General features: G+C 43.1%; 1 protein-coding gene across 1 annotated transcript in view; it reads left to right on the top strand.

Moving 5' to 3' along the window:
* Positions 1-12,537, top strand: part of mpped1 (metallophosphoesterase domain containing 1) — a 139,349-nt gene that overhangs the window by 16,674 nt on the left and 110,138 nt on the right. The window contains exon 3 of the mRNA XM_049567114.1: positions 4,154-4,335. Within this exon, the coding sequence (XP_049423071.1) occupies positions 4,154-4,335 (182 nt within the window). The remainder of the gene's footprint in view (positions 1-4,153; positions 4,336-12,537) is intronic.

The following is a 12,537-nucleotide window of genomic DNA, read 5'->3' as shown; positions in this document are numbered from 1 at the left end:
CTCAGTTATTAATTAATCACTACAGCTTCTACCATGCAGTTTTTGTGGTCAGTGTTGAAGTTACTGTTGATGAAGCGTTACTGTACGTTCACACCAAAAGCTGCTAGAGCTGCAAAATAGCTCAATTTGCTCTAGCAGCGCCACTGGTAAAATATTTGTGGCAGCGAAAGCAGCTCAAGTCGCTCATGACGCCAAATTCTGAATGTTCGATTATGCTTCTCAATTTAAAGGAGCTGCAAAGCAGGTTACTGGCTGGACCACAGAAATGTGACTTTGTGCATTTGCCTGATTACAGAAACTTTCATATTTGGACAATGAAAACAGGATAAAAAAATCTAAATAGGTCTGACATTAAACATTAAACACACACAGCCTGTGTTGCGTTCAGACACTGTCACGTAAATAACAAATTCCAGTACTTGAATACACCATAGCACAACACAGCAGCATGTCAAGTGGGCCGAACTGGAACCGAATATGAGCAAAATTTTTGTATTTGTTATTCCCCCCCAAAGCTGTAAACCTAGGGGAAACATTGTCAATGGTTTGGGTTAGAATGCCTACAGTGCGATGAGTTCAACTGGTGGTAAGGAGAGCAAATGAATTGCATTCCTGCTAATAACAAGCGTTCCTGAACATAAAGAAATTGTATAAGTACGTGCGCTTGTCCACACTTGTGTATCAATTCAACATGGCAGAAGACACTTGTAATTTGTGCTGCCATGTGGTGCCTGCGTCGCCATCGGTTCTGGGTTCACGATATCCTCTATGGCCGTGAACAGCACGGAAATATCATCGGCTGGTGCGGGAGCTGCGGCTGGATGGGGAGAGGTTCCAGCGCTACTTCAGGCTGAACATATCAGTTTGACAGCTTGCTGCTTATTTTGAAGTAGGAACGAATGTGTGGTAGGAACTAAAAGTTTCCGAGGATGTTCTCTGGGTTCTACACAAGCGATGGACATCTACTTTTCGATTGGTGTCTGGTCATTTGCAGCTCAAACAAACGTAACAATTTTAGGGGGGAAGGCTATCGGCCTTACTGGAAATATGACTAAAATGCTTCCCCCTTGTGAACCTGATATTCTTTACCCTGGGGCTGAACCAAGATCCTATCCTGACCCAGACCTATAGCTGATGACCATGCTGCCTGAGCCACCCAGTAAACACATAACAAATATTTTAGGTCAACTAGCATGCTATCTTAAATAGCATGCTAACAGCAGGCTAACCCTTTTCTACCAAATGAAGCGTGTGTGTGAAAATCCCGTTAAAAATAGCTAATCCACTCCTTTCCCACTGCCAGTAGACCAGAGTCATATTCTCTTTGTCTGATGTGTCAAAATGGAAAAACAGGTTGGTAAACAGTAGAAAGCAGCATGGAGGCCAGTGAAAATGTAATGGTGGTTACTCTTTTTCACTGTTTCTGTCTTCTTGTCAGACTGCTGAATAGATTTTTAATAATGTTTGAGTGCTGCTTGGACTGAGACGACCTGTGTTTTGTGGTGGTGCATCATTGCATTGCGCTAGTAGCCTGAGTGTCAGAAGCTCCCAGAACCTTCAGTCTGACATGGCTTCCATTGAAGGCGATTTACAAGGGGGAGGGAATTTGATTTTTCCCTAACCAATCAGTAGAGATCAACGACTCACCCAGAATCTGACGTCATTAGTATCCATGCCTCGGGGTGCCGAAAACAAGCGAGCATTGCCCGTTTAAAATGTCTCCGTCGTCGTGCACGCCCAGCTGCATCACCATTAAATCCAGTTAGCAGCTTCCTTAATTTGGTCCTCCATTAACGCGAGTAGTGGCGAAATACCTCGATAGCATCGTTAATGTGGTCTGTAGGATCTGTAGCGGTTGCCATTGTTGCTATCCTCACCAGTTACCCACCGGCGTACAGCTTGACATCAGCGTGGCGCTGATTGGCTAATCGCTAGACCCCCGCGTTCATTGGTCCATCCGGCGTTTGGATGAGATAAATCGCAAATCCATTGAAGTATGCCAGACCAGAGATACAAGCCTACTCAGTTGAGTGGGCGGGGTCTATGGTCTGGAACCAGGCTATTGCGCTAGCAAAGAGGATAAAATTAGCATGTCCACACAGTTGTCGTATATCTATTGCTGTTGATCGGAGCTGTAGCCAAAAAATACCCATTACTACCTGGGAGTGAATGCTGATTGTAACCTTTCCCACTTAAGACAAAGTGTACAAATTAACTTTCTAATTCAACTTGGGATACACTGATTTTGAAATTTTGCGCTGATACTGATACCAATGTTTAACAATTTGGCCAATAGCTGATACCAATGTTTTTATCTGTTTTATAGTGCTGTGAAAACATCAACACTTTTCTCCTTCAAACAGCTGCATTTATTCCTGTTTCTTTCATTTTATGAGATTACATTGAACACATCATGAGAATGTTATAATTTCCCTCACGTAATACTCATTTTTAATGAATAGAGGTTGAATGCTTCGCAATGTAAATCAATGCAACCTCCGTGAGCTGTTTGTTGCGGCCACTGGCTGCTTATAGGTAATGATAACTTGCTCTTTTCCTGCTGATTTCATGTTGTTTCTCTCCACATCCACTCCTCTCAGTAGTGTAGTGGTAGTTGAGTGGGCACCAGAGAGCTTTTGATCTTGATCTTGGTCTTGATCTTGTCATTTTGACATACAGCATGTTTCGGGGTTCACGTGACATCAGATAACTCACCCATCTCCCCCAGAGACCAGGTAAAGTGTAAGGAGCTGGGGAGGGGGGCAGGGGGGCATCAGGAACCCAGAGTAGAAGGCCTCCCTATTATTTAGTAGGCATTGTTATGTAGTTATGTTGTTTTGTGGCCTTAATATTTCAAAATAATAGTGGTAAGAGCATTAGCATTTTAATTGTTAACAGGTTAACATTTTGATTTTTTTTTTTCTTCTCCCATTTGTGGCGCTGGGCGGCACGGTGGTGTGTTGGTTAGCACTCTTGCCTCACAGCAAGAGGGTTGCCAGTTCGACGTGGGAGCCCTTCTGTGCGGAGTTTGCATGTTCTCCCCGTGTCAGCGTGGGTTCTCTCCGGGCACTCCGGCTTCCTCCCACAGTCCAAAGACATGCAGATTGGGGACTAGGTTAATTGATAACTCTAAATTGTCCGTAGGTGTGAATGTGAGCGTGAATGGTTGTTTGTCTCTATGTGTCAGCCCTGCGATAGTCTGACGACCTGTCCAGGGTGTACCCTGTCTCTCGCCCGATGTCAGCTGGGATAGGCTCCAGCCCCGCCCCCCGTGACCCTCAAGAGGATGAAGCGGTTAGAAGATGAATGAATGAATTTGTGGCGCCCCCTATGGATGATGGTGCCCTTAGCATTCACCTTTAGGGTATTTGCGGTAACTGACAGCTCGTTGGCATTCACTGACTTCCAAAAGTTCAGCTTTAGTTATAACTTTAGTTAAGTGTAGTTTATATAACCAAGAAAAGTGTCTTTTCAACACTGTTTTATTCATGCTAAGAAAGACGGTTTTCTCTGAGGGGCTCCACAAAGCATCACTTAACATTTCCTTATATTTCCATACACTCAATAGTGGATATGAACCTTTTTTTGTGAACCCTCATCTGTATTTCATTACTTTGTGACTCACACTTCTTCCAGGCTGTCCTACATGGATGCATATCTCCTTTCCCACTTCCACTCATCTCTTTCTCTCTCTTGTGGTTGGGTGCAGAGGAGGAGGAGGAGGAGGAGGCAGGGCTGGGTGTTATCGTACCTGGAGGAGAGCTCACTAAAGTGGGCCATGGTTATTCACCAGCTCCCCTCTTCCCTCTGGAGACCCTGTGGATCTGCACACTCGCTTGAAATCCCACAGGACTGTGCTCTTTTTCTATATCTGTGCTTTATTTTTTTCTATCTCCGTACATTTCTCTTTCTGTCTCTATCTTAGTGCCGCACTTTTATTGTGGCCTCGCTATGTCTCATGTTTCCTCCTCTGCCTCAGTCTGTGGGGATGATTTTCTGCTGGATACTAATTCAAACTCCTTTCATTGTCAGCCTCTTACCACAGAGACTTTGCATACAGTACTGTGTCTCTTCCTCCCGTATTGTTTGAGAGCCGCAGTGACCCCTTTCCCTTCTTCTCTCCTTTAATGGTCTCGTCTTCTGTTGTTCTCAGGGTGGACCCAATGCCCCACGACACGCCCAAGCCGCCTGGCTACACCCGCTTCGTGTGCATCTCAGACACTCACTCCCGCACCGACAGCATCCAGATGCCATATGGAGACGTGTTCATCCACGCTGGAGACTTCACCGAGCTTGGGCTGCCCTCAGAGGTCAAGAAGTTCAACGACTGGCTAGGTCAGCATCTCTGAAAGTTGTGGCTGTGGATCCAGAGCGGGTCAGGGTACTGTTTTCTCTAACTAGGTCCCCTTGTGATGATCTATTAATAAGGCCAGGGTCAGTGCCAGGCTAAATTTACTCAGTGTGGGTGCTGTGCTCAAAGTTTTTCCAAAAAAACTTTAAATATCAGAGGATTCTTTTAAGTTTTTAGTATTTCAGGGCTACATGCACTTTTTTAACTGGTTTTATCGTACGTTAAAGGACTGTAGCTACCAGAGGTTCTTCACATTTTAGAACACTGACTGCAAATTAAAAATCTGCTCTTCTTTACTGCTGATCATTTTCCCACACAGACCATGCATATTTAAAGAGATTTCCCCACTATCTGAATCTTCCTTGCCGGTGAGTTCAAGGACACTTTGAGAAAATCAGATATTTGGGTTAACAGCACATTTTTTAAATGTAAAAAGCGACAACATTTTCTTCAGTGTTCTCACAATAGAGCTCATGAATGCAGCGCTTTGTGGCAGCTGATTCTCAAATCTTTGACTTCCTTCAACGCACCACAAAGGAGAGTTTTTAAGAAGGTTTTCTGCTTAGAACTGCACTTACACACAAGGCTAAATTGGCAAAAGAATCAAGTTGACTGAATGTTCATTGTGATGGGCAGGAGGTCTCTGCAAGTAAATTCATTGCACATGAATTAAAACCAACAGCTGCCCGGAAATAACAGAAAGTAACTCAAGTAAAAACTGATGTCATTCTTTGGAAAATGAACCCAAGTAATGTAAAGAGTTGTGATTTGTGTTAAACATGCAAAAGCCGCAGTCAGGTCCTTTAAGTGTGATGTGGGGCGGTGTGGGTCTGGTTTGTGTTACACTCCTCTCAGCTCTGACCCAGACTGCAGGGACGTCCTGGTTCGTATTTGTGTAGTTGAACACTGACAGCAGAGCTCTGTCTGGAAAGAGCAGGAACAAACCGCTGAAACAAACCAGGCAAGTAAAGTTCACTCGAGATGATCCTCACATAGCTTTCAATATTTCCCTCACCTTTTTAATACTGAAGATTTTCATTATATCAAGTCCTATTTTAATCCTTTGTGCTGGCAATAGCTGTAGCTGGACGCGTTATGTGTTAGAGTTGTCTGTCTGTCCATCTGTCCATCCTATTCTTGTGAACAAGATATCTCTAGAACGCCTGAGGGATAGTTCATCAATTTTGGCACAAATGTCCACTTGGATTCAACAATGAACTGATCAGAGTTTGGTGGTCAAAGGTCAAAGGTCACTGTGACCTCACAAAACATATTTTTGGCCATAACTCAAGAATTCATATGCAGATCATGGCAAAATTTCACACATATGTCTAATAGGACATAATGATGAAGTGATGACCTTTTATATCCAAAAGGTTAAAGGTCTACTTGACTATGACATCATAATATTCTGCATAAACACTCCTCCAGCCCTTATTCAGTGTCATCTCTCAGGAATAGAAGGGGAGATTTTTGGTCAGATACTGAATTGGTGACACTAATTTTGGGTGTCCACCTTGAAACTGTGCTGATTGTATAGATCTTCTGTGCTGTCGGGGGGAAGATGTGTGTGATGTGTGTTTTCACAGACATGCATGTGAACTGTAAGTACAACTTGACTGGTGCGCAGAAGCATACAAGTACAAGGCCGTAGTTCTATATAGATGGTGTTTTCAGCAGCATAAGTTCAATGTATTTACAGTCTCTAGCTGCTCCTCTGTATAGTATTTTTTTTGTTAATGCCAGTTCATGGTAGTGTTGTCACGGTACCAAAATTGGGACCCACGGTACGATACCAGTGAAAGTATCACGGTTCTGAGTAGTATCACGATACCACAGCGAAAATGGGGCAGATGTGCCTTTTGTCATTTATAAAAAGATGAATCACTTTTCTATAATACATCAGTGATATTTCAATGGAATAAATTACTTATTGACTTATTCATACTTCAAAAACAGCATCAATGAGTGATGAACATAGGGGGGATCAAAATAAAATAAATAAATAAAATAAAAATCAACCAGCCACCCTCCTCCCCTGCCAAGTAAAGAACAGTAAACTAAATAGCCTTATGTCATTTATCTTATTTACACATATTTATCTTATTTATTTACGTTTACCATCCTCCTCTGCTCTCTGTATTGCTCATGGCGGAGTTGTGCATGCACACACACACACACACACACACACACACACACACACACACACACAAACACACACAGACGTGAGCACACAAGAACGCGGCCCAGGCCGCATTTTTCTGACCGACAATTAGAACCAAGCCAGTCTATGGAGCGGAGCCTGTGTTGTGTTCAGGCGTTGCCACGTAAATAAGAAATTCCAACACTTGAATAGGCTGTAGCACAACACAGCAGCATGTCAAGTGCAAAGTCAAGCAAAATAAAGAGATAATTTTGGGGGAAAAAATTTTTTCTCTTCATGCACAAAACACGTACAGAAACCGAACCAAAACCGTGGCCCAAAAACTGAGGTAGAGACCGTACCATGGGCTACCTGTACTGTTGCACCCCTAATCTTTACGTGTCTGCAGAAACATTTAACACGAGATAAAGGGCGTCACATGTTATCAATATTCTGGTTAATTCAGCATCAATATAGTCCATAAAGATGAACTGTATTTGCATACAAACTCTTCATTATGAATTTAGTTGCCACAACTCGTTGCCAGCCTCTGTTTGTTAGTTATGATATTTAAGTGGGAGGAGACTTGGGGATGAGAGGAGAACTTCTTCAAAAATTAAGATTTCTCTCTAGAATAAGTGCTGGTTAGCAGATCAGATACAGGCTAAATGAAACACTGACTCTTGTTAGCTCTACAACTCCACCAGTTTCTTCTCTTTTTCCACAGCACTAGAGAGGCAAGTCATGTTCTTGCACCTCCCCAGAGTCCCCTTCACGTTTACTGTCTACCCGCTTAGCTACTTCCTGTTTAGTGCTGGAGAAAGCACCGCTATTGATTGTTGGCAGTGTTGAACTTCAGTATTTGCATGAGCCAGGACTAAAAACTTATAACAACATTAAACATTTTTGATGTTGTTGGATCATCAAGACAAAAAAAAGACTGACTCAAGACAGATCAGACTGAGTTTTATGACAACCTTACACCAAACCATCTAGATTCAAGATTGCGCACCATCTGAGGTAAAACTCTCATGATGTTTCTCTGACACTGGAGATGTATCTGTGACAGTGAAATTGCTTGAAAAGTTTGTTTGGTGTAGCTATTTTTTTTTAGTATTAAAGTATGTTGCATCACTATAATGTGATATGCAATAGCTTTAAAGCTGTAGGTGGTAACTTTTTTATAAACAAAACAAAACAAAACAAAACCTTTATGTAATATTTACTTAAACTGTCACTAAATCCTGACAGTAATCAGATAATAGATAATCTGTAAAAACAATTCTGTTCCTTCTCCTCCTAGTGCTTCAAATACCATTTGCAAGAATCCACTGCGTCTGAACACCCAATCAGAGCCAAGGAGTCTCTAACACAGCTGTCAAGCATGTCAATCACTGCTCATGAACTGCGGCCAAAGTTGGTGATCTAGCTGCCATGTTGAAAACAGCTGAGCCAAAATGAAGCTCCAGTCATTGGGCAGAGCAAACTTTCTCGTGTTGCAGCTAAACAGTACCCTAAAATGTGTTCGTGAAACTGATTAGATTTTGGTGATCAAGGGTCAACGTCACTGTGATCTTGTATCTATGCCATTCTCATGAATTCAATAGATCAAGAGTGAACTTTTTCAAATTGGGCACAAACATCCACTTGGACTCAACAATGAATAGATCAGATTTAGGTGGTCAAAGGTCAAGGTCATTGTCACCTCATCTGTCTCATTTTTGTGAATGTGATATCTTAAGAACACCTTGAGGGAATTTTTTGCACATTTGGCACAAATGTCCACATGGACTCAAGAATTAACTGATTAGATTTTGGTGGTGAAAGGTCAAGGTTAATATGACCTTGCATCCATCTTATTCTTGCGTAAACGATATCTCAAGAATACCTTGTGTAGTTCCTCTGTGCTGCTGGGCGTAAGATGTGTGTGGAGCATCCATGTTTCCATCCATGAGAAACTTGACTGCTGTGTGGAGGGGGACAACCGCCAGGCAGTAACTTTAGTTTGTTAAAGCTATCCATTTGCATAGAAGAGGCTGTCCACATATGTTTGACCACTACAAGTATGTTGAATTACTATAATGTGATATAATTGGCATTAAAGGGTAGCACATCAGACATTTAGTCATATTAGAATATTTCTGGTTTATTACTGTAACTATGTGAAGAGATTTCTGCAATATATTTCTGAGTTGTCTCCTTCTGTCAGGCAGAGGTGTTGGAAATTTACCGAGCTCAGACTTTTCTTCTTTGACTTTGTGCATCACCAGCCTCCATTGAAAGCATCTTATCTCTGCACTGAGTTGGGAGCAAGTGTAAGTCTTATCATCCCTGCGTGATATCTGTTGGAAACTGGAATGAAGTGACCTCGTACGGAGCTGCACGACAGAAAAACTGTTGAATCGGTGAATCTACAACAGTTGAGCTAGCAGAGCAGTCCCGCTATCATTGCCATCATCATCATTGTCGTCAGCGTCATCAACACCGGCACAAACCTCCCTGGGAACGGCAGAAGCCTGCTAGCGGGTGCGAGGCCCTTTGTGTATTCATCTCTTTCTCTGAGGGAGGGGAGTGGAGAGGGGGGAGATAAGGGGAGAACTTGTTGTCCTTCTCCTCCTCACACACACACACACACGAGCTGCAGGGAGCACGAGCTGCAAATCCGCTAGCCCCGCACTCCAGCGGCGAGAGAGGCAACGGGAGAGACGGGAAAGAAAAGATAAACCGAGCCAAACGCGCCTGCTGCTGCCTCTGAAGTCACTCTCTCCTCTCTTCATCCCTTCCTCCTCTCCTCTGCCGTTATTTCCTTCTCCCCTGCAACTCTGCCAGCTCTTCCTCTTCCTCTCGTCTGCTCATATAAATATTTATAATCTGGCTATTCCTATTCTTTCTCTCTTTCATTCCCTCCTGCTCCCCGTCTCTGTCACACACACACACACACACACACACACACACTGTCCCATTCTGGAGATGAATGTAACTCCTGCTGCTCAGTGTGTGCAGAGCAGATTTACAGGGAGATCAGGTTTAGTGTATTCATTACAGAGCCTCGGTCAGGTAATGCTTTCTGCTCCCAAACTTTCTACTCTGGTGGAGTCTCGTCTCAATCTTTTTCTTCATCTCTGCTTTTACTCCTATTTTGTTTGGTGTACCTCCTTCAGTTTGTTTCTCTTTCTTTCTTCTGTCTTTCTTATTCTTCCACTTCCATCACTTCTTTCTCTCACTGCTGATTTTCCCTACTCCTCCTTCTTTTTCCACATTCTCCAAACCTCCCTCCAATTTCAGACCTCGGTGGCAGCTCTCTGCGAATCTTATTTTTAGCAGGAAGTCAGTCGGCTCTCAGGGGCCGCTGGCAGCCGCTCAAGGCTTTGTCAGGGACGGTGAACACTGCAGGAGAGAGGGGGGAGAGGCAAGGAGAAGAGAGGAAAAGAGGGGAGGACTGAGGAGGCAGGAGATGAAATTCACGCAGGGAGAGAGGAAGTTGGAAAATGAGGGGATGGCAGGGGAAGAGGAGGTGGAGGTTTACAAAGACTACAGAGGAGGAGGAGGAGGAGGAGGAGGAGGAGGAGGAGGAGGAGGAAGAGTTCTCCCCTGAGGAGAGCTGCCTTACCTGGGTAAAATCACAGCTCACAGCCCTGGTAACTGATGCCAAACTTCTGCCCTCTGTTGTCATGGTGCTCCATGTAGGTCCAGTTGTCAGTCACTGTGTGTGGTGTGTGTGTGTGTTTCTATATTTTTTTACTGCACCCTTCCAATCTTGAACTAAATGTACAGGTGCTGAGTGCGAGAGTGAATAATTGGAGGCAACCACAAAGTTGTTATCTTTTTTAAAAAAATAATTCTACTTTACTTATTTAAAGGTCCGGTGTATAGGATCGATCAATCAATCAATCAATTGATCAATCAATCAAATATTTATTAAGTTGAATTCTACAAGGTACAACTCCAGTGAAATTTGATCCTATCAGCTCCTTTAACTTGTGCTCTGTAATTTAGTCCATTTTCATGTCTTCTTGCGTGTTTCTGGATGGTTCTGGTAATCCATGGCAACTGTCCACCTGTAGCCATTTTTGCAGCTGCTTTGCAGTCGCTTCTGTACAATGTAAAGCAGTAATCCACAGCAGGAACATGACAGCACCTCATGTATCCACCATCACACCATTCTTATTCATCGTAAAGCACATGCCTTTTCTCACCAGAGTCCTTTGCTCTTTCAGATTGGCATATACACTGCTCAAAAAATTTTAAGGGAACACTTAAGTCACACATTACATCTTGTTGAATGACTTGAAGTTAAGTTGAAAATCTTTAATGATTTTTTGTGAACAAAATGATGTAACTATGATCCGTGGAAACCAAAATCATCAACCCACTGAGGGCTAGATTCACACTAAATCAAAGTGAAAAATTGAAATCACAGGCTGATCCAATGTGTGAAATTTATCATGGCAACTCATAATGTGACTCAGTAGTGTGTATGGCCCCCACACTCCTGACAATGTCTGGACATACTCCTAATGATTCAGCGGATGGTGTCATGGAGGATCTCCTCCCAGACTTGGTCCAGGGCATCAGTGAGCTCCTGGACAGTCTGTCGAGGTACTGATGTCCCTTAGGTGCTCAATTGTATATAGTTCAGGGGAACAAGACGCCAGTCAATTCATCAAACATCTTTAAATTGGGCATAGATATCAACTTGGACTTAACAATGAACTAATACATTTTTGGTGGTCACAGGTCAAAGGTCATATCCGTTTTACTTTTGTGAATACGATATCTCAAGAGCACTGTGAGGGAATTCTTCAAATTTGGCACAGTTGTTCACTTGGTCACAACACTGAATTGATTGGATTTCAGTGGTTGAAGGTCAAGGTCACTGTGACCTTGCATCTGTCTCATTCTCATAAACACGATAGCTTAAGAACACCTTTAGAGAATTACTCAAACAGCCACTTGAACTGAAGAATGAACTGATTAGAATTTTGTGGTCAAAGGTCAAAGTCACTGTAACCTCACAAAATATGTTTTTGGCCATAATTCAATTCATATGCTAATTATGACAAAACTTCACACAGATGTCTAAAAGGACAAAATCATGAAGTGATGGCATTTTATAACCAAAAGGTCAAAGGTCAGCTTCACTGTGACATCATAATATTCTGCATAAAACACTGTGCTGATTGTATAGATCTTCCTTGCTGTCGTGGGTACAGTAGGTGTGAAGGGTAAACTGTATGAGAAACCTGACTGGTGCAATGAGGCATACAACCACAGGGCAGTAATTCTAGTTAAGTTTGTGTTTTGTTAGGGATTATTTCCTTCATAATCTTTACTGATACAACTCTCAGCTTACCCTTTCATTTACTTCCAGTGACTGTGTGTGTATATGTGTGTGTGTGTGTGTGTGTGTGTGTGTGTGTGTGTGTGTTTAAGGTGAAACAAATTTTCTGACAAGCACATTGCATGGCTTGAAGAGCCTTTCCTGCTTGAAGGGCTATTGTAAGCAGTGTTGAAAAGCTGCCGTTGGTGCAGAAGCGAGCATGGGATTGTGGGAGATGGAGGCTGATTGTATGGGACAGGTAAGAGGAGAGACAGAGGAGAGAGGTTCAGAGGGAGGAAGAGGAAAGGGATATTGAGGGCGAGGGGCAGAGCTCGAGCTCATGTGCAGGAGTACTTCAGTCCAATTGTCTCCAATAATGGCTGCTTTGATCAGCCTCTCAGCACACACTCGTGGCTGTGAGCACACACATACCCCAACAAGCATCCACGTGGATTTCGTAAGCCGAGCCAACGCTTTCTCTGAGTGTTTGCGTGTTTGTTTGTGTGTGCTGCCCTCGCTGCAGACTTGAGTGACGTCTTTATTCATGGCGTGTGATAGTGTGAGCTGGCAGAGCGGAGCGGGAATATACTGCAGTGAATGTTGTTTAAATATGGATCTCATTGTGCTTCGCAGTTGACTTGGGGTCAAGAGAGGAGCAGCTTTAATTCTTAAAGGCTTTGTTCTCTTGCTCTTTCCTTCTGTCTGTCTCCCTCTCTGTCCGAC

This window comes from Epinephelus fuscoguttatus, linkage group LG22, assembly GCF_011397635.1.
Source record: "Epinephelus fuscoguttatus linkage group LG22, E.fuscoguttatus.final_Chr_v1".
Classification (NCBI taxonomy): Eukaryota; Metazoa; Chordata; class Actinopteri; order Perciformes; family Serranidae; genus Epinephelus; species Epinephelus fuscoguttatus.
This window is presented reverse-complemented; position numbering and strand designations above follow the sequence as displayed.